We start from the raw sequence: 25,007 nt of genomic DNA, 5'->3' as shown, positions 1-25,007 counted from the left end.
TCCAGACCTACTAATTTTTCCCTTTAGTTCAGTCCTATCAAGCTTTTGCTCATATCATTCCACCGAGGTCAACAATGACCTTGCTAAAATCCAAAGGTCAATTCTCAGGCCTCATCTTAACCTCTCAGTAATGATCACTCCCTCTTCCTTCAAATACTTTCTTCACTTGACTTCCGGGACACCACCCTTTCCTGATTTTCCTCCTACCTAAGTGGTTTTCCTTCTTCTCCATCTGCCTTTCAAGTTCCTCTTTTCTCAGAACTCTCCAGCATGAAGTGCCCCAGGGTTTCCTGGTTCTCTTTCCTTCTCAATCTATACTTACTTTCTCATCTCAGTCTTAGGCTTTAAAAGCCATCCATATGGTGACAACTCTCAGAAGCATGCACAGACACACACACACACGAAAATCATACATAACATATAAAAATATTTAACTCTAGAACTTCCTCCTGAACTCCAGATTCATATATCAAACAGCTTAATAGCTCCACTTGAGTATCTAATAAACATGTCAAACTGAACATGTCCAAACTGATCTGTTCGTATTCCTCTGCAAAACCATCCTATTCGGTCTTGTCTATTTCAGTTGATTGCAATTCCATCTTTCTAATTGCTCAGGCCAAAAACATGGGCTCATTCTTGATTCTTTTTTTTTATCAACCGCATGGTTCAATGCATCAGAAAGCCGTTTTGGGTTTACTTTCAAAACATATCCAGAACCAGTTGATCATTGGACCCACTGTCACCTTTTCACCTAGATTACTGAAATAGTCTCCTAACTGGGTCCCTGCTTGGCCTTTTATTCTGAACATTTTGAATAACCTTCTAAAACCTAAGCCATATCACATAACATTTTTGCTGAAAACCCTCTATGCCAATTAAAAGATAAATTTGTCTCCTAGAGCTTACCAGGTTCTATATATCCCACTTTCTCTGTGCTTTTGACAACCATTATCTCTTGTATATCCCCCTTGCTCACTGTCTCAATTATACCGGTTTCCTTGCTATTCTCCATACGTGCTAGTCATGCTCGCACCTGAGGGCTTTTGCATTTGCTGTTTCCTCTACCTGGAACTTCTTCCCTTGAACAAACCACATGCTTTGTTCCCTGGCATCTGCAAGTCTTAGTTCAATATCATCTTCTTAACGAGGTCTACTCTGATTACCCACTTAAAATTAAAACACATTCCTCATCTCCTTATCCTTCTTTACATTTCCACAATAGCACAAACCATTCCTAATATATTGTATAATATCCTTATTTATTATGTTTATTGTCTGTCTCCTCCTACTAGGATAAGCACTATGATAACAGGGATCTTTGTTTTATTCACTGATATATCTCAAGCACTTTGAATAGGATCTGGCACAAGGTTGACACTAGAAAATTATTTGTTAAATAAACAAATTAATGAAAATCCTAACTTATGGAAGTCTTTTTGATGCACTGTCTAATAAGGCCATTTAAACCATGATGCCAAACAATAGATCTACAGATTTCTTATAATCTGCACAGTTATCAGTATAGACTCTTGCCTTAGGGACAATTATTTGTACTCTGGCATGACAAAAAATATTCGGTTTCCCAGAAGTGTTTTTTATTTTTACTATTTTTCTAAGAAGCATACTGTTCACTGCAAAGATCTGTTTCTTGAACTCCAATACTTCTGAGGCGCAAGGGAAGCATTTTACAAGTATCTTAACGTTTTGCTTCAAAAGCGAAAAAACTATTACAGTAGGTGGGAGTGCTAAATGCTGCCAAAAATATTTTGAAGAACTTCCTATGTTACTAAAGTCTCTAAAAAAGCTCATTTATCTTTACCGGGAAAGGGTTATTATTGCTGTTTTTAAGTTCCTTCCTATGCCAGAGATTGGAATAAAAAACTGTCCTTTTCTGGAACAATGGATAAAAATACTTACTATTTCTATGAATTGTCTAGAAAAGCTGCACATAAACTTGACCAATTGTCCAAAAAAAAAAAAAAAAAAAAAAAATCCAAAGGCACAAGCCAAAGGGACCAGCACATTATCACTTCCAGTCTGCCCCATAGTAAGGATAGGTTTTGACACCTAGCATCTTTCAGGGAACAAAAATGTGAAACAAAACCAGATACCTTTGTTTCAGAATAACAAAGGAAAACTACAGAAACAATTCATTCGCAATCCTTGAATTCACCGGCCTTCTTGGGTTTGACAAAAAGAAATGAGTTAACCATGGGTCCCAGGACTACATATACAAAGGTTTTCCCCACTGGGACAGATCATGATATCACGGTTATTCAAAATCTGTTTATTTAAACATGTATATCAACGCATTTAAAGTTCACCTGTGCAACAGTGTTTGGGTTTACCGACTTAGGAAGTTAGAAGATGCTTCCAGGCCAATATTACAATGGAGGAGGACAGTTATCCTTGGATTTCTGTTCAGTTATTTTCCAAATACATGGTCTTGGTTACAAGGGAGATTTGAAAAATGCAAAACACTAAATAATACAAATTGATATTATTTTCGTTTAAAAAATGCGCGTTTCCAGTTATATTTAATAGTTGAGAGTATGAAATAACTGTTATTTTATAATAAATTCTAGGAATTAGAATTGTTTAAACAAATCCTTTGTCTGTGCAAACTGAAAGGAAGACAGTTGTGTTCTAATCATTCTCTGAATTTCAACTGCTTGGCTAATGAGGGGACATATTTTCCCTGCATTAAGATAATATATTCTATTTTACCAACAAAAGCAATAGTTTCACACTAATTTCGATTGTGCAGACAAAAAGTAACACTATTTAAAGAAGAAAAACACTTAACATGTTTCACAAGTTCTCCCTGTCAAAAGAATGTACAGTTTCGTGTTTTTCAGGCTCTTTAAGATAAGGTATAAAGATTTAAAGCTCTATATTGCCGTGCTTTCAGTCACACTGGAACTAAAAATTTGCAATCTATGTGCCTCCCCCTCAGATGTTTCCTGCATCTGGAAGCCATCAACTCCTGATCGGTTCCCTTAACAACAAAATATGTTTTACCTTTTCATCCTATCAGTATGAGCTTTACTTCCCTATAAACGAAACAGATAAAAACAACCCCTTATAATTACACTTAGAAGAAAAAAAACCCTGCTGTAGCCGTGAGACCAATAGGCTGGTTCGTTTATGAACTCATGCCGCTGTGAAGAAAAACAAACTAAAAAAAAACCCACTAAACAAAAATAGCTCGCACAAAGGCAACACTTGAAGACAGATTTAGCAGCATTACTCTTGAATTTCCTGGCTTTGTTGATTCGAGCCACAACCATAACCTGCCAAGATTCACATTTAAATATTTCCCTTGAAATAAAAAAAACAATAGTTCTTTCACGATTGAAATAAAGCTGAAAGACACAGTGGAGATTTTAAGTCAGTTTGTTATTTATAGAGTTGCAAGGGATATTCAAAATAAATCAAATGGAAGATGTTCTCAACGCCCAGGACACAAATTCCAATCCATTGTACAAGTTCATGGCTCAGATGATAAATAATGGGCGAGCTAACCTTATCTGAAAATAGTTGCGCAGTGCGTGCTTAATAGCCAGCCAATGAAAAACAACGGCTCAGCCCTCAAAGACAGCACTTCAAAGATGCCACCGCTTTTTTTTTTTCTTTAAAGAGACCGACCTCTTAGTCACACTCGTTTTTAGCACCTTTGTTGGGTCTCAGAGTAGCTCACCAGGCACTAGGAGGCACGCTCTGCAGGTGAACTTCTATTTGAAGAATGCCATTAAGGTTCAAGGCCCGAGGTTCAAATGGTTTGCTACTCCCTCCACATCATGCTCCCGAAAACGCCTTCCTTCTCAGGGCGAAATTACAGCTTCCCACGGTTGAGTTCTACGCATTTCCTCGTAAAATGTGGTCCCTTTACAGTGCATGGGTGGGGCTGAGAAATCCCACTTTTCAAGGGCTTTAGAGAGCAGAAAAGATTTGAGAATTCGTGCACGCCCTAGGGCTTTTTTTGGGGGGGGGGGGCTCCCCCGCACCCAGCCCGACTCCGAGATCGCGCGCGGTGAAGACCGGAGCCTCGAGACCAGAGGCGAGGAACAAAGGGGGCCGCGCGCCCCTCCCCTCTCGGGCACGCGAAATGGCGGCCGTGGCACAAAATGGCAGCCGGGCCAGGCCCAGAGCGGGCGCTGAAGGAGAAATAAACGGCGACTGGCCCCCTCCCCCAGCCCAACCACGCGAGCCTGAACTTCGTTCTGACCGTCCTGGGGAGCCCTTGCCTCCCTTGGCCAAATGGCCGGTAGATTCCTGCGGCCGCCGCCGTCTGCCCACCGGGCTGCGCCGCCTCGGCCAGGGCGCTTTCTCAGCCGGCGGGCAGAACCAGCAAATGCCTTCAGGAGCCCACAAACGACACAGCGCTTTTGTTCATGTGTTACCTTTGATCTTCCAGACAATATTCCCCCCTCCGAGAGGCTTTCACTTAAAGGTATAAAAGCTGGAAACAGAGCATCTCCCACCTGCAGCGTGACCCCTGCCCTGGGCGCCCCTTTTCCAGGGTTTCCACAAACTCGCAGCTCTAGCTTCAGTCACCAAAGTGAAGACAGGAAAAGGGGGGATCAAAGAACCCTCCAAATGAGGGAAAACTAAGGAAAAAGGGGTTAAAGTACCCTTCAAAAGCAATACTTCGGCGGCCACGTTGAGTCCTAACGTACTGAGCCCATACTCGAGAGGACAGCGAAGACTGGGTGGCCCAGGAGGGCGCAGGCAGTTCCTGAGGCGGATTCGGCTTTCATTCCACCATGCAAACATCCAGTGAGCATTTTAGGTTTTTCATCCCCACTCCCTGCCCTCTCCCTTCTCCCTGTGGTGAGGGGTCTTGGGGGGGCTGGGCACAGGCCGAGGAAGGAGCAGTTGCTGCGGTCCCCATTTTTTTCCCCTCTGGCTTGAGGGTCCCGGTAGACTTGGGCTTTGCTTTGGCCGTAGCTTGATGGCTGGATGCAGGGCGGTGGCGGTGTACTTTGCATAGTTCGTTTTCTTTCTCTCAAGCGCTCGCTTCTCTGCGCTCCCCATCCCCCAGCTTCCCCAGGGTTATTTCTTTCCAGAAACTTCTCAGGGAAGCTCAGCAAAAAGCCGCAGGCTCCGCCACTACCTCCCTTTTAGCGCATGCGCGACAGGCAGAGCGGAAAGCTCCAGGCGCGCCTGTATGAGTGTGAATGTGAGAGTGAGACGTGCGCGAGTGCCTGCACTCGCCGTGCTGGGCGGTTCTCTCTCACAATGTGGGGACCAGCCTCCCTGCCCCCATCACGTTCCAGTCGCGCAAGCGCATTGGGGAAACTTCCCTGGTCTTTGAGGGAAGGAAGGAGGGGCAGATCCGAAACCCTCGAGTAGTTGCTCCGCGCGCCTGCGCAGTGTCTCATTCACCGTGCAGCGTTGTCCGGGCTGCTTGTGGCACTGTCTTTGATGTGAAGTGAATCTCACCGGTTCCGTTGTTCCCACTCCCGTTTGCGGAAGCCCTAGCCATTTGCGGGGTTATGTTTTTTTGTCACAGGCTTTCTGGAGATAGCTTCCCTTCCACTTCTGCCTACGCCATATATGGAACGGCTACTGGCTGGATTCGGTGACAGTAGACTGTAGGGTGTGGTGAAGCCGTCTCTATACTTGAGAGAACCGCCCGGGCCGAAGGACTGAGTGGTGCCTGAGCCGTCTTATACCAGCCGCTGCCTGGAGTTCTTGCTCACTAAGCCAAAATAAAGGTGTCTTTGGTTCTCGTCACAACCCTGTGCTCAGGCTGGCGGGGACATAGGTGCTAGATTTGCCCTCGGTGTGTGGATGTAGACAAAGAAAAGGCCTCTGCGTACAGCTCGATCTCCCGGTGCGGAACTGAGCTTGGAGAGTGGTAACCATAGTAACCGCATTTACTCCTTAAAGTGCCGCCCCTCCCCCCCTTTTTTCTTCCTTGGGAGTGTGGCGGAAATTATTGCCAGGGTTCTGGGCTATCGAAAAGAACAAAAGAACAAAACTCTTCCTTGTCGTGTAAGCCATTTCTATCCATCGCGGTTTTTGCAATCCAGCAAATTAATACTCCCTTGACAGAGAATAGGGGCTTTCTTTCCAAGATCTCTCTTGCCTTGCCACGTTTCCTTTTGAAGTAACTTCCTTTCCGTTGGAGTAATTTCCTTCCTATATTCTTTAGCTTGTAACACACCTTCAGATCCTCGTAGATGTAAGGTTTTAAAAAGGGAGCTTGACCGAGTTGCAGTTCTGCTCTTTATGGTCACGGGCCGCATTTTGGCCCTGAAGTTCTTTTGTCGGCTGCAAGTGTGTGCGTCCGAGGTCAGTCCAGGTCATCGTTCTGGGCGGAGCCACACTGTGGTGCCTAAGAGAGTTTTCTTCCTGGTGGGAATTTCGAGTGGGTGCCAGATTCCTACAAGAAACTCAGTATATAAAAAGCTATCTAGAGGATGCTTAAATATTAGCAAGCAGTAGAATTGCCCTCCTGCTAACGTGACTATAATTTGAGGCTTGGAAATGGCCGGGTCAAATGTCCTTCGCATTGGCAGAATTTGTTAGGTATTCTGTCTTGCATACATTTTGATTAAGCAGGGTCGTTAAAATCATAGTTCCTAGAGCAAGGATAACAGTAAACAGAGGGAAGGAAATGTTGAGTGTACATTTTATAATTTTAAATAATATCAAAGTTCTTACGTGCTGTCTAATAATTAGAATCTCTAGAAGCTGATCTTATCTTGGGTGAAATACTATGTTTAAGTTGAATATTAAGAAGGAAGAAAGTATTCTGTTTTAAAGCTTTTTTTTTTTTCTGGTGAAAATTTGGAGTAAAGGTTTAAACTTGGTTGTAGGGTGGGGAAAACACAAAATCTCTATTAGTTCACCCCATGCCCCTTCCACCAGATGAAAGTGTATAGTGAAATCTTGAGTTATGTTCTTACTGGTTGTTTTCTTTCTTCGGAAAAGCATTTTAAGTTAATCTAGCATTTTTAAAGAAAGTTATCTTGAGAAACTCTTTCCTTTTATAACCCAAAGTATTTTCCAATAGAAGTGTTAAGGGATGCTAACAGTCTCAGGACTATTGTATAAAGCATGAAAAATTCTGTCTATAGCTCTTCCATCAAAATAATGGAACCTAACTTTTAAAGCCTTAAAAATAAAATAATTCCAGTATTTAATTCAGAAAATGCATATCTACCTAGCCTTTATTTAAAGAGTCTGTTAAAATAAATATGTTGGTTTAATGGTTTAATCAAGTATTAATATTTCAGAGGAGCCCTAAACTTGAATGATCTAGATGCTAACTTACAAGTCATTTTATTGTAACTTTTTTCTAATTATAAAATCAATACATGTTAACCAAATAAATGTCTAGAAAATACAGATGATTTTTTAAAAATAAGTAAACACTTCAAATTCTACTGTGTAGGAATACCATGATTAACATTTGTGAATATCTTTCCAGTGTAATTTTTAGTCAAATTTCACAAATATTTGTAAATTTTATTCTAAATAGGATTCAGCAAATATTTCCTTAGTTCAGCAGCAGTATTTCCTTAAATATAGAGAAGAGTTATTTTTGGCAACTTTCCAGGGAAAAAGTATGTAAAAACATAAGGATAGATTTTGTAAAAGAAAATAATCAGCCTTTATCTTCATGTTTTCTGAAAAACTAAATTTAAACAAATTATTTAACTTTTTATAGGTTTGACCAGTAGATTTAAAATGTTAGTTTGCTGAAAGAATTATCTAGAGATGTACTAGCAAGCTAGTACTTATCAGCTGATTGGAGTTATAATAATTTATATGTAGATCATTTCACTAGAGTGTGCTTGCTTTCTCAGTGAGTCTGTTAAGATTGCAAACACTCTGATAGTAGTATCATATCATTAGTGTTATCTGCTTTATTTCCTACTTTTTAAAAAAAGACTGATTCTAATAATAGAAAGGGAGTTTGCAGTATTTTCAAGTTCTCACGTGGTTGGGGCTTTGATCATTTTAGAGCAAGTTAATATATTTTTATATAACATCTTCAGGAACAGATGCTTTTATTTTAAGTGTACATCATTATTATTAAACAGTTTAATTTCAGTAGCTTGGGACCTGATTTGTAAAATATCAGGTTAAATATCTGGTGACTATTCTGTTTTCCTGTTTAAATAGCAATATGTGTCTGCTCTGGTGGCCAGGTTAGTATTGAAAAGCCCAAGTTTGAGACTCAGATGCTCAGATGCTTTCCCCAACTGGCTTCCGTTATGCATGGCTGAACTCTTTGAGCATGTCTAGCATCCTAAATACAGGCGCTCCTCACAGTGTGAAAATAAGACCTGATTAAAAACAAATCTACTTTAATTGCCCTTTAATTCCCCTTTTTAAATGGCTCTGCTTTAATGTCACCTTTCTGAGTGATCTTTAGTACTTATATGAGGACAATCACTTCACCATCCATTTATCATACAGAGGAAAGACATTACCCCTACTTTTTGACCTTTTTCAATGAGCATCGATTGTTGCTTGTTAAAATAAGATAAATATAAAGTCATCAGAGAATAACAGAGTGGGTTGCCTTTCTATTGAAAACATACAAAGAGGAATTCTTATGAAGAAATTCTGCTCTTGTTAATATTTGTAACAAAATTGCAAATGGAATTTTTAACACTTAACCTAGGGCTGTTTCCATTACACTGTGATGTCTATCATTGACATCATCAGTGTTTTAAAAATTTCCCAAAGTTCAAGGTAAAGTAGTGTTTGCTATCCTTAAAGAATTAGTATCCTGAAAGAATTCATGCATGGGCATGACTTTTATAGAAATGGGTAGAATTTCAACCTGAATTGCTCATTTTAGCTCCATATCTAAAGGCTAATTTTCCTTTTAAAAAGTTTGTTTAAATGAAATTAGAGTAGCGTTTTTTTTGGCATCATAGGAGCATATTACAATTTTGAACAGGAAAGAATTAACATTTGTTTTACTCATTAAATAATCTGTATATCTATTTAGACTGATAACTATTGACACATATAAACCTAGAATTCACTTTTGAGGTGTATCTATTGGATTAAAATAAAAAACTAAAATGGATACTTCTTTTGCTGTTTTTGATGCCCATAATTCTGAAAACAGGGAGTTTTCTGGAAATTAACCCTTCAAGAGAATTGGAGTGTGAGGTTCCATAAAATAATGTTTAACAGGATTTTTGCTTGCTTTTAAGTTGTTAGATAATAGTTTCTGGGTTGTTTTATACATTTCTGGTAAAATGAGAAATTTTATCTTAATTTGACATTTGCTTCTAATCTTTTTGACATTCTGTGATCTTTAAGAATCTTTGAGAGAGGTTTAACTCGACTTTGCTTAACAATTTGTACATTAGTAATCTTCTAACATAATTTCTTCTTTGCCTATTTCGAATTTAATTATCAAAATTAAGTTATCTACTCAGTTTTTTACATGGGGAATAGCTGTAGAGCAAGATCTTTTTAAACTAACCTAGGAGAATGACATTTCATTTTGTATTTAGCTGTTAAGCATGCTGCTTTTTATTTTCACTTACTGTCCTCTTATTTTAGTACCATGGAGAAGGTATTATGAATACATCTTAATTAGTTCTTATTTTGTTCTAGTTTATCCTTTTATTGCTCTGTGGGGCTCATAGATGTATATAAAATACACATTTAATCATTAAGTAGTTTCTCTTCCAATAATTTTGCTTTTAAAAGAAGTTTAAACAGTTTTTCAGCTCTTGACTCTTTCTTCATGATTTTAACTGAAGTCTACACTCAAGGTAAGGTCTGCCCTTTATTTTTCTAATTCCAAGATACTGTGTTCCGAAACCTCCTCTTTATCAGTTGCCCCTTGAAATATAATTGAGCTGGGCCTCTTCTGTTTTCATGGTGACATGAGAGAGATTTCAGTTAATTTAGAGCTTATCAGGTTTTAAACGAGTAATTTACATTACATTTCAAAATGTATCTGAAAATGTGGTTGCTTGTACTGAAATTAATGCCTCATTGAAAAATGCATGTAAGTCAGTGCTTGCTAACTACAGTCACATGCAAGGTATTATAGTTCATGAGTTTAGGTAATAGTGTACTGACTGCATTTTACAGGTGTTAGTTGTCGTGAAAGTGGAATGACCAAATGTAAGTAGCCAATCTTAATGCAGGTTGAGTTGTTTTTCTTTTTGTCGAAGGAGGAATCAATTCTAAAATATTTTCAAGAACAGAATTTCCATTTCATTTAGTTACTTTTTGGGTTGCAGGATGATAAGGTCAATCTCCACAGTGGCATTAAATACCTTAACTAAATTATGAATGTGTGCCATGATTGTGGTGGTGCTTTGTTTCCAATTTTTTTAGACTTCCTTTTTCTTTCTATTTAGTCTTCCTTTTTAGACTTCGTTCCTGCTTCTTAACTGAGGTTCAAGTCAATAGTCCAGGAAAAAAAAATGCACTGAGATAGAAAATGAAAACATAAGGTAGGACTATATCATATAAAATAAACCAGTTATAGTAGTAGCTGGCCAAGAATCTGAAGTTTTAGAAGTAACTTGTCAAAATTCCAAAATCAGTTCAATGGAAAAATGTCAACCAAGTTTGCAAGGCTGTCCCCTGAGCTAGAGCATCTTGGACAGAAATTGTTGCAGTTGTGTAAAGGGTGGACTTGCTTAGCCTTCTGAATGTCTTGAGAGAGGGAAAAGAATCTCAGTTGACCAGAGTTGCTGAGATTAAATTTATGAAATACAGTGTAGACTAGTAAACTAAGTACAGGAAAGTCTGATGTGATTCTCAGGTAGTTGTATGCTCTCTCTCCAACGCAGTCATGAAGAAAGTTTGTTATACAAACAAAAAACCAATGTGAAGCTTTAACTTCTGTGGAAGAAAAGAAATAAATATAAACAGGTAACCCCAGATATTAGCGCTGAATCATCACTGGTTATGGTGACAATATTTTCTTATTAAAGTTAACATAGTTTGATGATATGTTGGTTTGTTACTTAGGGGGACAATGAATAGGATTAAATATTTAAAACCTGGCTTCTATCTTAAGGACCACACCTCTGATACTATTACTGAAGGTGAAAAATGGAAAAGAAAACGGAGTTGCTGACTGTTCTATTCTAAAAATTCCATTTTTCTGGACTCAGTTTAGTAAAGTTGGCTTTACTTTGTGGGGGCTTACCCGGATTTCGGTAAGCTCGCTTTTTATTTATTTTTAAACATAACATACAAAAACGAATATTCTTACCATATGATCATTCCATTCTTGGTATATAATTAGTAACTCACATTATCATCACATAGGTGTGTATTCATCACTATAATAATTTCTTAGAACATTTAAAGCTCGCTTTTTAAATAAACTTTTATATAAAGTTCAACTATAGGTTTCAAAATTCCATAGTCCATGAAAGGCCAGTGGTCTAATCCCTTCCTCTGCTTCCCAGTAAAATATTTAATAATGACAAGCACATACTAGACATATAACTGTTTCATTTCACTTCTATTCCTGGTATACCGTAACGATCAGCAAGGGTATCTTGAAAAAGGTTTCGCAAGATCCTATATAAAATAAAATTGCTTCACGTTACAAGCTAATGATTCTTGGGAGGGATGGGTTTCTATAGCCGTCATTGCTTAGTTGGGCGGTGAGAAGAGCGGCCTAGTTCTGACCACTTTCCCAAGCAGGCGGGGATCCAAGTGCCCGGAAGCGAAAAGACGCTGCTTTGAAGGGTGTACTGGGGAGGTGACCTGGCTTCTTTTAGTAGAAGCTGCTGGCACATGCAGCCCTGTCAAAATCAACCCCATTTCTCTCTTTTCTTTCACCAGGCTAGCGCCTGGGGACGCCAGTGCGAGGGGACAGAGACAGTTCCTGCCTCTCCATGCTCCGCGCCCGGCACCGCCCCGCGGCCAGCCTCCCCCACGGCTGCGCGCCTGCGCACCAGGACAGAGCGCGCGAGCGTTCCTTCCCCGCCCCGCGTTCCTCCCTCCCCCGCCCGCCCCCGCGCGCTTGCGCGCCGGCTGGGAGGCTTTCGGATCCTCTGCGGGCCGGCAGGCGGGCGGACGCGCCCGCAGCGAGGGGAGGTGGCGAGAGGCGGGCCGCGCGCGCGCCGGTGGGAAGCGTCCGGCTGCCACAGCGCCAGCTCCGTCGTAGTCGCTGCCGCCCGGGTCCCGCTCGCCCCTCCTCCCTGCTCCCCCCTCCCGCCGCCGCCCGGGCGCATGCGCCACCGGAGCGCGAGGGTCGGCTTCGGGTGTGTGGTGGCGGCAGAGCTGAGCTGCGGAGCCCGAGAGTCAGAACCTGGGGGAGAGGGATGGTCTCTGCACGGGGGGGAGCCGGAGGAGCCGCCGCCGCTGCCGACGCCACCGCCGCAGCCGCCGCCGTCGCCGCGCCCGCCTCCTGGCGCTGACTGTCTTGTACGAAGCCGGCGAGGGAGAACCCGCAGCAGCGGTCGCCGGCACACCGTCCAGCATGGTCCGGGAAACCAGGCACCTCTGGGTGGGCAACTTACCAGAGAATGTGCGGGAAGAGAAGATCATCGAACATTTTAAACGGTGAGTGACACGAGGGCCGAGACCGCGCTCTCACCTCGGGCGCCGCTTCCCGCTCCGGCCGGTTGCCTGCCCTTCCCCGTGCTCGGAACTGGTGAGGAGGACCCCGGCCCCAGACCCTCGGGCGGGTGCGGAGCGCGCGGGCTGCCCTCGTCAGCCGCTCGGTCCGCGTCCCGGCGTTGGGCCTCGGGCCTCGGCGGAGCCCGGGCCGCCGAGCCGCGGCCGCGAAGGGCGCCCGCGGGGTCCCGGCTGCCGCCCTCAGCCTTCCGAATAAGGAGACTGTTGTTCGGCCTCCTCGAAGCAGGCGTGGGGTGGGCTGCCTCAGGGTGGCGAAGACGCCGGTCGGAGCCACACGCTCGGTGGAGCTCCCTTGTGGGGTCGCGTCCTTGCGCGCCTGCTGCCGCGGCGAGCCGCTCTCCCGCCTCTGGGACGGCGCCTTGCCGCCCGGCCCGGCGAGACAGAAGCGAGAGGCGACTGAGGGCCGCGGGCGGACCGGGACCCGAACCCGTCCCCGCCTCACAGCCCTCCGGCGCGGCAAAGTCCCGAGTCCCGCAGCAACTAAGCTTCCCGCTGCGCGGGCGCGTAAAATGTCTGGCTTCAAGAGGTTTTTGTGTGAAAGAAAAGATCATACAAAACCAGAAGTCTTGGTAGGTAATGAAGGAGTATCTCTGAACTGGAAAGACTCTTCTCGGGACCTCTCACACGTAGGATCTGTAGACCTAGACGCTCTGTGGAAATGGCAAATTAACATTTTGTCTTTTTTTTCGGAGTGGAGTAGAGAATGATGTCAGAAAATGAGTTGGTGCCTCTGTTTGGACTCTTTCGCCTTCCTTCTTGCAGCCCTCGTCAGTCTCTGGGTGAGGAGGATGCTGGAGCTAAATGCTTGCAGGGTCCGAGCAGCCTCCGGTAGAGGTAGGAAGGCAGGCGCTGGAGGGGAAGCCTCTGCCGCTGCGGCTGCTCTGGTCTTATAATTTTCTGTCTTTAAAAAGGACGGTCTTTTCCTCCATCCGAGTTCTTAAATCAAATGGTTAAAAAAAATGCAAGCCTGTTAAGACTGGAAGATGAAGCTTTTTAAGCCTCCCTGAATATTTTATTTGTCCTTGAAATATAAGAGTAGAGTTTGCTCTTGATACATATTTATTTAGTAGCATTTAGCGCTTGTTTTCTTTGTGAAATCTATGTGTACCGTGGCTGATAAAGGTTTCAATATAAAACACCTAAAATAACGACTTACTGAGATACGGTGCAAATGGAGGATCATTGCAAATCTTTATGATCGTCCTCCAAAGTTATTGTTCTTCCGATGTTCAAGACCCTAAAAAGGTTTTGAGTTTGGTTTGCTCTTAATTCTTCTTACTGTTTAGTGAGTGAAAAAAATTATGGAGCGTCCTTATTAGTGAGTCACCATGGGAAAAATAGATTGCGTCTCTTGCTCTTAAGCCACTTGGATAAGGAAATGGAAGCAGCGGCAGCAAAGCTCCTCTCAGCCTTTTAAATGGAGGATCATTGATTCTGTTGGTGGTTGCTGTTACTGGGGTATTAAATCTTCACCGCTGGAGCGCGCCTTTGCGCGTGTCCGCGTGTGAAAAGGAGTTGGGAATTGTGAGACCATTCATAACCTGCTAAAGCTGTCCTTAGTAGGGTTGGTGGGGGGGGGGCGGTGCGCGCTTCTAGGGACTCTCCCTGTGTTTACTACGTTGTGCCTGAGGAAGCTGGCGAAGGGAAGGCAGGGAGCAAAGATTCGCCTCTGTCCCCCTGTGATAAAGAGGAGATCTAGGGCTCCATTGGGAAGCTGATGGGAACTTTCTCTTCCTGGCGCTGCTCCACCCCTTTCCCCGCCCTCCCCCGCTCAATATCTTCAGTGTTTTGGTGGAAAAATCATTTAGGTGCAGATTATTGGAGGGTATAGACAACTTAGATGTGCTCACTTTTACCTCCTCGTGGACTTTTCTCTGTCGGTCTCTGGGAATTTTGCTTGCACCGACGTGCAAACACGTGCATCGCCTCATTCTCTTTGCTTCTCGGTGATATGTGGCCAGATGTGTCGTTTTGCATTATGCAGATTGCAGAGACTTTGCATGTTTGTCGTGGGGAGTTTGACTTCTCTGCAAGATGAGGGGGTAGGGAAAGGAAAGAGGAAATCGACCAGGGGACTTTGAGAAGGTTTTTAAGTGGATGGTGCTGTGGTCCAGCTTGTTTGAATGACTTTCTAAAATGGCGGCTAGGACCCACTTTATGTGGGAATCTGCCGAGCAGATCTCAGAATGCATAAAAGGAGGAGGGGGTGGAGGATGCTAGCTGCCTTGGAAAGCGGCAGTCTGGAGACACATTACTATATTTAAGAGGGCTTAGCTGGTACATTGCTCAAGACTGCATTTAAAGGAGTATCTTACCTATTGCAGAGCAAAAGCAAATGCTTTTGTTAAAAGCATGTAATTTTAAAACTAAGACAGTGTGTCCCTGAAACTCCTTTATTTTAAAGGTGACTTTTTCATTTTTAAACAAATGTATCTAATCTTTTGAGTAGTATATTTGTAAGCTTTCAAGGAGCATACAAATCTACATAGAGAATAATCTCCCCTTCACAACTGACCTTAGACTTGCCCCTTCCCATTTCTTCTCGCCAACAGGTAATCTCTCTTTCTTGTTTATCCTTCAAAAGACTCTTTATGCATTTATCCGAAACGTTCTTGCTGATCCAACTTTGGAGCTAAATGGGCCTTGTTTGGAGGAATTCAAGACCTTTTATCCCTTTTGTGGAGTATGTTTTGTAAAATCTGTGATTGCTACTGGGAGGGAAACTGAATCTGAACATGTATTAAGTGAAAGGGATAAAGAGGTACCAGAACCTTGGCTCTGCAAAAAAAAATAGCATATTTACCTCTGGTGTATTTGAGATATTAGAATGAGAAAAACCGCATACTGTCTATATTAAAACTGAAGTTAAAGTGCCTGCTTTTACCCTTTTCCCTAGCTGATTACAGCATTAACTAATAACTGTTTTACAGGATTAAGAGGTGTACACTGGGAATACATTATGTAAAACGTTTTCAAAATGAATGTTCTCTTAACAGTGATTAGGCATTTGTAGTGTTTGAATTTGAAAAAACAACAACAAAAAACTGAACCAGATAACTTTGGGGGCAGGGCAGCTTAGAGGCATTTTAGGGAGGGAAAGAGGTCAGTCAATATTTTATTTTATTCTTTATGTTTTAATCAGTGTTTTCAGTGGAAAATAGATTATGGGAAGGATGCTGATTTGGCTTTTTCCTTCGGTGGCAAAGAAATAACAAATCTTATGAAAATATTATTGCAACATTTCCAAATTTGGTTTTCCCATCTTGAAATGTTAATACATCTACCATGTTCATTATCTTCACAGCTTTCAATATACTGATTTAAAAAATTAAGCGAGGACTGTTTCTGAATGAGGTTTTCGTTAACAAAGATTCATTGCTGAGACTGAATTTGCACAATAGAGCTAGTCCCTTCCTTTGTATGTTTGCTGGGTTGAAGCGGGAAGGGAGGAGTTATACAACAATTGGTTTTGCTGTCTTATTAGTTGTGAGATGGAGAGAGATGTGTGAAACACACACAAGTGAAAGGCGACACCCTGAATTACTGTGAACAGATGAATAGAACCCTTAAAAGATTTAAAAACTCTTTATAGCTTATTTTCAGATGTTAAGTAAATTATATATTCAGTTTCCCATCCATTTCCTAGTTTTAGAGAATAGGTTAAAGACTGTGCAGAGGTTGAGAGAGGTAGCAGCTCATGTAAACATTTTATTAAAGAATGTGAAACCTATTTTTCTTTTCTTTCTCTTTTTTTCTTTGTATGCTGTATGGCGGGGTCACATTTCATTCTTTTTCCATGTGAGTATCCCGTTATTGCAGCACCATTTGTTGAATATTTGCTTGGTGTTTTTTTTGGTTTGTTTGCTTGGGAAGTATACAGGTGGGGAATTGAACCTGGGTCTCCTGCATGGCAGGCCAGAATTCTGTGAGACCTGTTTTAATATTATTTTGTTTTTGCCTATTTAAACTAAGTTTAATCACTGTGGTTATTCAGAAGTTAAATGGTTGGAATGCACATTATATGAATTCAGACATTTTTATTTCTGGGACACTATATAAAATATTATGGAAGAGTTCTTTTAGACTTAAGCAAATTTAACTCACCATTGCCAACACCATTCATTGCCACGTTCTTCTTTTAAAACACATTTTCGACTATGTAGAAGTTTGAATGTAATGATTTTGAATGCCTGTTTTTACACAGTTAAAAAATAAAACAGTTTTTATCAGAGTTATCTTGAGAAATGCCTTTTAAAAATTAATGCAGAATGCATGAAGTGTTAATATTCTAAGTAGAATGCCTCTGGCAGATTGAAGGAAAATATAGGGCTCAATGCCAGGAAGAATGATGGTTTTCCACTTGTGTATAGGGTACCTTTTTCCAGCAACCTTTATTGTAGACTCTTGATTGCTTAGGCTTTGTATTATTTGGTATGCTTATGAGGAGGTTTCAGGCTTGATTTCTGAGGCATTTTTAATCCTGTGAGTACTAATTCTTTGGGTAGATTTATGTAGAAGTTACAGAGAGTTATAATGTGAGTGAAGACTTTTCTAAATAGTCTTCCAAATCTCACTTTTCCTTTAGTTTGAAATTTTCCTTAAATTTAAAAAGATTGAGGGCGGTCAACAGTGGCTCAGTGGCAGAATTCTTTCTTGCCATGCCGGAGACCCAGATTTGATTCCCGGTGCCTGCCCATGTTTTTTTAAAAAAACAAAAAAAGATTGAAAATATTTAATGAAAGCTAACATATCCAATTGAAGACTATATATTTCTTTTATTGTTAGTTTGAGCTGTAGTTAACCATTCTACAGTATTTAGAGTAAACATTATAGTCTGAAAATACCTTGAGCAGAAACATTACTTAAAATTCGGCTCCTGAATTTCGTTATTGGATGATTTGAAATAAATGTTGTTCTGTACCTTGAAACAGACATTTATTAGCCTCCTGATAAAGAAGACAACTAAATAATTGAACACCTATCCATAAATATTTATCTACCAATAGTAAAATTTCCAACCTTCTTTGCTATTTCCTCCTCCCCCTTTAAAGCTACTCATGTGTTGACAGAAAATAGTATACTCTCCTGTGGAAACTAGTTAGAGTGTTTAATCATTTTATTAGAAACTGTGTAATTTTTGTGATACCTAGCTGGGTTTTAGTATGTGGAAATAAGGCTTTGCAGTAAAAAGATGTTCTTAGCATAATTGTCAAGTACTGCTATATTCATATTTTCCCCCTACATGTTTCCCTGTCTGCCAAGTTGAAAATTGGCACCTAAAAAAACCATAGTGGAATGTCTGTATAAAAATCCTAACAAATTTAGTGAATTCTTGAATTTAATTATTTATGATTTCGTTTTCAGTTTAGAGATGAGTTGAAATCTAGCATATTTAAAGATTTTTATGTAAGATAAGGAACTACTCTGAATCCTTACAGTTAAGTAGTAGTTTTTTTGGGAAAATTCAAATGGAAAACACTTAGAATCGATGGGTCTCGCATACTTGGTGCTAGATTTTTAGCCCAGCATTAAACCCTAGGGGGATTTGAGTCTTTGTGTCTTTGTGTTAGGTGTTGAGTTTGAACTTGAGAACATTGAAAAATGAAGTGAAAATTTTCTAATTAAACCTTGTATGGGCTTAGATTGTTATATTCCTATTCTGTTTACATATGGTATGTGTAGTTTTACATATAAAATGATTATAGTTTCTTTGATTCTTAAAATTGTTTGGTTAAAAGAATTTTTTTTAACTCTTTTATTTCTTTGTAAAAACTAGTGTATACTCTTTTAAAAAATATTTTATATTTTATAAAGCCACATTTGACATACTGTGATTTACATTTTTTATAAATCAGTAAATGTGTAGGTTCAAGACATTTTTAGTCCTTACCATTAACTGTTTTTTTTTAAAAGATATGCTATCTGCAGTAAAGGCTCTTTTGCATTCAAGATTGTTTAAAAGTAATATTGGATTAAAAGGAAGTAGATAAAAGAACAATTTATCACTTTGTTTATATCAAAAGGATGCTAGACTCTTCCGTGACTAGTATTTTCTTTTAGACCAGATTCATGGAGAGGTACTAAATTTGGATAGAAAAAAATATATATCTTTTTTCCCCCAATAACTCTAATTTAGTATTTCTTTCCGTTATAAATACAGGAAACAACGCAATGTGATAGTATGAGTAGTAACTGTGATTTTATCATTAATACTAATCGTATATTATCATATTTTACATTATAGTTGTTGCAGATTTCTCAAATTGTTAATGTTCATCACAACTTGAAAATTACATTAGTTGTTAGATTTGCTAGATACTATTATTTAACCTATCAATAAAGCAGTATTTATATTACTGTATGACAGGTTTGTGTTTTTGGTATATATTTGAAACTCATAGAAAATTTTGAACATACCACAAAACTAGATAAAATAATAAATGAACCCCATTTATTCATCATTTAGCCCCAGCAACCATCAGCCATGGTCTATCCTGCCTTATCCATACCCAGATCTACTTCTCTCCTTCCTGTATTATTTTTTTTCATTTTAGACATTTTTTGGAAATAGTCTAAAATCTACAGAAAAGTTTCCAGAACAGTGTAAAGAACTCCCACATCCCATTAACCCACAACACTACCATTTAATCCATAGGCCCCAGTCGAATGATGTCACCTATCCCAGCAAAGAATCTTTTTTTTTTTTACCTGGTCTAGGATCCTATCCAGTTTCTCTAGTTGTCACATCTCATCAGTTTCTTTCAGCCTAAACAGTTTCTCAGTTTTTCTTTTATTCTCATGTCCTTGACAGTCTTTTAAGAGCACCCATCTTTAATTCTGCAGGATGATCCTCCACCTGAGGGGTCTGTTCAGTATTACCTCATGACCAGATCTGGTCATACATTCTTTTTTTTTCTTTTCTTTTTTAAATTTTTTGTTGACAAACCGAAACATACAAACACGAACATTCTTTTATTTTCTTTTATTTATTTTTATTTTTAATTCATATTTTTTACTCATCTGTCCATACCATAGATGAAAGGAGCATCAGAAATAAGGTTTCACAATCACACAGTCACATTGTGAAAGCTATATCATTATACATTCATCTTCAAGAAACATGGCTGCTGGAATATAGCTCTGCAGTTTCCTTCTGGCCTCTCTAATACATCTTAAACTAAAAAGAATTATTTGTATAATGCGTAAGAATAACCTCCAGGATAACCTCTCGACTCTGTTTAAAATCTCTCAGCCACTGGCACTTTATTTTGTCTCATTTCTGTCTTCCCCTTTTCGATCGGGAAGGTTTTGTCAGTCCCTTGATGCTGAGTCCCAGCTCATTCTAGAATTTCTGTCCCACGTTGACAGGGAGGTTTGCACCCCTGGGAGTCATGTCCCACAGAGAGGGGGAGGGTGGTGAGTTTGCTTGCCATGTTGATTGAGAGAGAGAGAGAGGCCACATTTGAGCAACAAAAGAGGTTCTCTGGGGTCACTCTTAGGCCTTATTTTAAGTAGACTTAGCATATCCTTTGCGGGGATAAGTTTCATAAGAACAAACTCCAAGATTGAGGGCTTGGCTTATTGATTTGGTTGTCTCACTGCTTGCGAGAATATCAGGAGTTCTCCAAATGGGGAAGTTGAATTTTTCCCCTTTCTTGCCATACCCCCAAGGGGACCTTGCAGATACTTCTTTATTCACTGTTCAAATCACTGGGTTTTATTGGGGCATCACACTGGACAAACCTACAAAATCTCATGCCCTCTTTAAGGTTCCATGTACTTATGGTGTTCAGGTAACCTGTCCATGTAAGGTATATTAGGAAATGCACTAGTCAAAATATAAATTTTTGTACCAAATAAACATTTTTTGCTTTAGTCTCACACAAAAGTTGAAGTTTTAAAATATGAATGACCATCTTTTTTTTTTTTACTGAGCAGGCACTGGGAATTGAACCCAGGTCTCAGGTCTCTGGCACAGCAGGCAAGAACTCTGCCGCTGAGCCACTGTTGCTGGTCCCAACCATCTATTTTCTACACCCTGCAATATTGACATTCCTTTGTTCTTCCTCATGCAAAAACATTTTTTAATTTATACATTTAGTCACTATATTGTACACTCTAGGCATTTCAAATTTTACCTTCTCAGTCTTTATCGTCTGCTTTTCCTTCTGGTTTCATATGTGCCCCCAGCCCTCCCTCTGTCATTCTCACACTCAACTTCATTCAGTGTCCTTACATTATTGTGCTACAATCAGGTAGTATTGCAAACACGAACATTCTTAACATTCAGACATTCCATATATGGTGTATAATCAATGGCTCACAAATCATCACATAATAATATATTCATCATGGTCATTTTTTAGAACATTGGTCATGCATTCTTGGTTGGAATACTGCAGAAGTGATAATGCCTTGTTCTTCTCAGAGGATCAGATCAGTAGGCACATTGATCCACCCTACCAATGTTAACTTTGATCAGTTAGTCATATTAGTGTCTCCCATTTGTATGTAATTGGCATTTTTGGAGCGAGATTCTGATATTATGCTGTTATTCTCTTAGCATCCATTGATAACTCCTTCCTGTATTACCTACTGCTGTGATGGTTGCCAAATGGTGATTATGTATTACTATGATTCCTTCTACATTTATTCTACTATAGCCAAGAATTTTCCCTTCTCTCCATTTGTTTATATTTATTTGTATTCAAGAATCTTGGATTTCTTTTTTTTCCCACTGGATTTTAATCTAATGCTTGTTTAATTTGATATCCAAATCAGCCTAGATTTAGTCAGTGAGATCTCTTTCAAGCTAGCTACCATATCCTTTTGATATGTCCCCACTATTCTTTAAACTAATTTCTTTATTTCTGGCAGAACAAAGTCTCTTGTATATTCCCTGCCCCAGTCCTGAAATCAGCTGTTTCTCTAAGAAGCCCTGTTTTGGTTTTTTAGCATGTTTGTGAGATGGGATTTAGAATCCCAAGATCTAGGTGTTCAGATTGCTCATTGCTTCAGAGTGAAAGAAATGTGTTTGTGTGTGAGTATACATGTATGTATATTCATGTACCTACATGTATGTATATACATATACATACATGCATACATCTTTATTATACATTTAAAAATTGTGTGTTCACACCTGTTCTCTAATACGTGAAGGTTCTTCCTATCTCCTCCCCACTTTTGATGTTTGTGAATCCCTTCTCAGACAGTGAAAAACGTTACTCCCATTATTTTCAATATATTTACTTATTTGCACAATTAGTTACGTGCTCAATGTAATCAGATCCCAACCGTTCAGACCACTGGCTCCTCCACCTTTTTGCCGCTTGTGAACACATTGCTCCTATTGCTTCCGTATGGCATTCCCTCCCTCTCAACTGCTGTTTTCTTTGGAAACCCAACATTGGGTGGGTTAGAAAAAGGAATGGAAGGTGGAAGCAGAAGTAACTCTCATGATTTTTGCCCTCAGTTTTTTCTCTCATGTGAAAAGATTTACACATGAATGGATCACCTGCCTCTGGTGCCATTTTAAAAGCAGATTTAGAGCAACCCCATTCTTATAGTTTGGGTTCTCCTTCCACCACTGACTTTCTTTGTCTCATAAGCTTCATCAAATAGATCAGTCTAAGCTCTTATAATACTCTGAGTCACTCAGAAAAGGGGGAGGGAGGTAGGGAATTTGGTTCTCAGGAATAATATTAGGAATCATCAACAATACATTTATTGGGTGTCAGTCACTCATTTTATGTGGTAAGTCAGCAAAATTTTGTCCTGACCCTACCTCCCTCAAAACATTTTTGGCCTGAACCCGTTTCTTTTTCTCTTCCCTTTACACTGTTCTTAGCCCCATTCACGGGGTTCATTAATGAGTTGTTAAGACCCTATTCCTTGATGCAAGATCCAAGATGCTGACACTTGTATAGCAAGCCTAGACATCATATTTTATTCTAAAATATTTCAGTATTTATCTTGGAAAGATAAAAGACATAATCACAATATTGTTATCACACCAAAATAATTAGTAATTCCTTCCTACTTTCAAATACCTAGTCAGTTTTCAAATTTGCAATTGTCTTAGTATTTCTTTTTTTAATTCAGAATCTGTATAAATAAGATATACAAATTGTGATGTCATTAAAAAAATTTATTAGGTATGATTTACTTAAAGTAAATTGTATCCATTTTAAGTGTAGTTTGTTGATTGATATCCTTGTAACTACCATCACAGTCAAGATACCACAATTTGTTTTTTATCTTTTTGCTTATTGATTGGCATTAGGACTATTTAAGTCTCTTTTATTGTATAGGTTTTAATCTCTCTCTTTTCTTGGAATTTATTTGTTGGAAACTAGGTTGATTGTTCTGTAAAATTCCATAGAATTTCTCACAGTATGCATCTTGCTGATTGCATTCCTCTCCTGTGGTATACAATGAACATGGCCTTTGTTGTCTATATTTCCTCTGACTTCCTAAGTGGATCTATATAAGAAATTTTTTTTATGGTATGGGCAGGCACTAGGAATCGAACCCAGGTTTCCTGCATGGCAGGCGAGAACTCTGCCACTGAACCACTGTTGCCTGCCGGCCCCTATTTTAAAATATTTTGATAACTGTATTTCAGTATAATTTGTTTTTCTTGTAGTCCTGTGTATTTTATTCATTTAATAATAATATCCTGAACAGGCATTTATAGGTTTCAGCAGACTGCCAGAGGGGTCCATGACATAAAAAAGGTTGAGAGCCCCTTATTTAACCATTAGATTAAGAATAGAATGCTAGTAGCATACTTGAGTACTAATTTTAGCTTTGACATATAAAATATTGAATTAAAAAAATAAAAATCAACAAAAAATTTAGGGCTAGAAAATCAGACAGTGTCCTGTGTCTGATTGATCTCTTCCATCCATTTTCCTCATTATAAACTTAACATAGTTAGAACTACTGTTTTTATGGTGGGCGTAGCTATCTATAATTGCCCCTGTATACACACATTATCTTAGAAATCATGAAATTTTTAACTTTTAAGATTGTCCTTTTTTTGTCTTGAATTCTTTCAATGAAATGAATTTCAAGCATATCCATAGTTGGAATTAAATGCCTTAATAGATACTGACTTTTATTATATAGATGGGTCCAGCTTTAATTAGAGAAAGCCAGATTTATGAAAATCTCAAGTTTATAGAGACATCCTAAAATTCAGAGAAGACACTTCAGTAAAATAGGTATTATATAAATGGGTAAATTCTTTCCATAAATTGAGGGTATTGGACTATAAGATTTTCTAAGGCCTTTTCAGTTTAAGACATCTTGTTATTGCTATCATTCTTCATAGCACATAAAATGCACTGGAATGCTATGAAAATTGAGAATATATAACTCTAGAATGCGACAGTGGTTCAACCTATATAAATCAATCAGTATAATATACCACATTAATAGAATGAAGTGGAAAAACACATAGGATCATTTCAGTTGATGCAGAAAAAGCATTTGACAAAACCCAATACCCATTCATGATAAAAACTGTCAGTAAACTAGTATTAGAAGGGATCTTCCACAGCATGATAAAGACCATATGTGACAAACCCATAGTTTACATTATATTGAATGGTGAGAGACTGAAAGGTTTTTCTCTTAGACAGGGATGCCCACCTTTACCACTTCTAGTCAGCACAGTACTGGAAGCTCTAGTCAGCAGTTAGACAAGAAAAAGAAATGCAAGACGCCCAAATCAAAAAAGGGAGAAGTAAAATTACCTGCTTGCAAATGACATGATCTTATTTGTAAAAAACTCTGAAGAACATCTACTAAAAAACTGTCAACCTAATAAATTATTTCAGCAAAGTTGCAGAATACAAAATCAACACACAAAAATCAGCCATATTTCTGTATACTAGCAATGAACAGTCCAAAAAGGAAATTAAGAAAACACTTCCATTTACAATAATATCAAAAAGAATAAAGTACTTAGGAATAAATTTAACGATGGAAGCAAAAGACTTGTATACTGAAAACTACAAAATGTGACTAAAAGAAATTAAAGAAGACTTAAATATATGGAAAGACATCACGTATTTATAAATTGGAAGACTTAATATTGTTAAGATGACAGTACTACTCGAAATAATACACATATTCAGTGCAGTCCCTGTCAAAATCCCAGTGGTGTGTTTTTTGCAGAGATAGAAAAACTCATCTTAAAATTCATATGGAATTTCAAGGAATCCAGATAGCCAAAATAATCTTGAAAAAGAACCAAGTTTGATACTTCTGATGTAAAAACTTAACTACAAAACTATGGTAATGAAAACTTTGTGGTACTGGCATAAGGATAGACATAGAACAATGTAATAGGATAGAGAGCCCAGGAAAAGTCCCTCACATTTATGGTCAGTTGA

The 25,007-nt window shown here is 39.4% G+C and overlaps 1 protein-coding gene across 3 annotated transcripts in view; it reads left to right on the top strand.

The window, feature by feature from the left end:
• Positions 1-4,110: 4,110 nt before the first annotated feature.
• Positions 4,111-25,007, top strand: part of SPEN (spen family transcriptional repressor) — a 107,756-nt gene continuing 86,859 nt past the window's right edge. Inside the window, exon 1 of one of the 3 annotated variants that reach the window (XM_077151170.1) lies at positions 4,111-4,782. Coding sequence is in view for 1 of the 3 variants with exons in the window: in XM_077151169.1 (XP_077007284.1) it covers positions 12,446-12,528 (83 nt within the window). In the remaining 2 variants the exon portion in view is untranslated. Of the gene's footprint in view, positions 4,783-12,174; positions 12,529-13,010; positions 13,173-25,007 lie in introns of those variants that run through there. The other 2 variants (XM_077151169.1, XM_077151172.1) reach the window with 2 other exon arrangements.

The sequence above is a fragment of the Tamandua tetradactyla genome, chromosome 2 (assembly GCF_023851605.1).
Source record: "Tamandua tetradactyla isolate mTamTet1 chromosome 2, mTamTet1.pri, whole genome shotgun sequence".
Classification (NCBI taxonomy): Eukaryota; Metazoa; Chordata; class Mammalia; order Pilosa; family Myrmecophagidae; genus Tamandua; species Tamandua tetradactyla.
The sequence above is the reverse complement of the archived record's forward strand: the minus strand, read 5'-3'. Positions and strand labels throughout refer to the sequence as shown.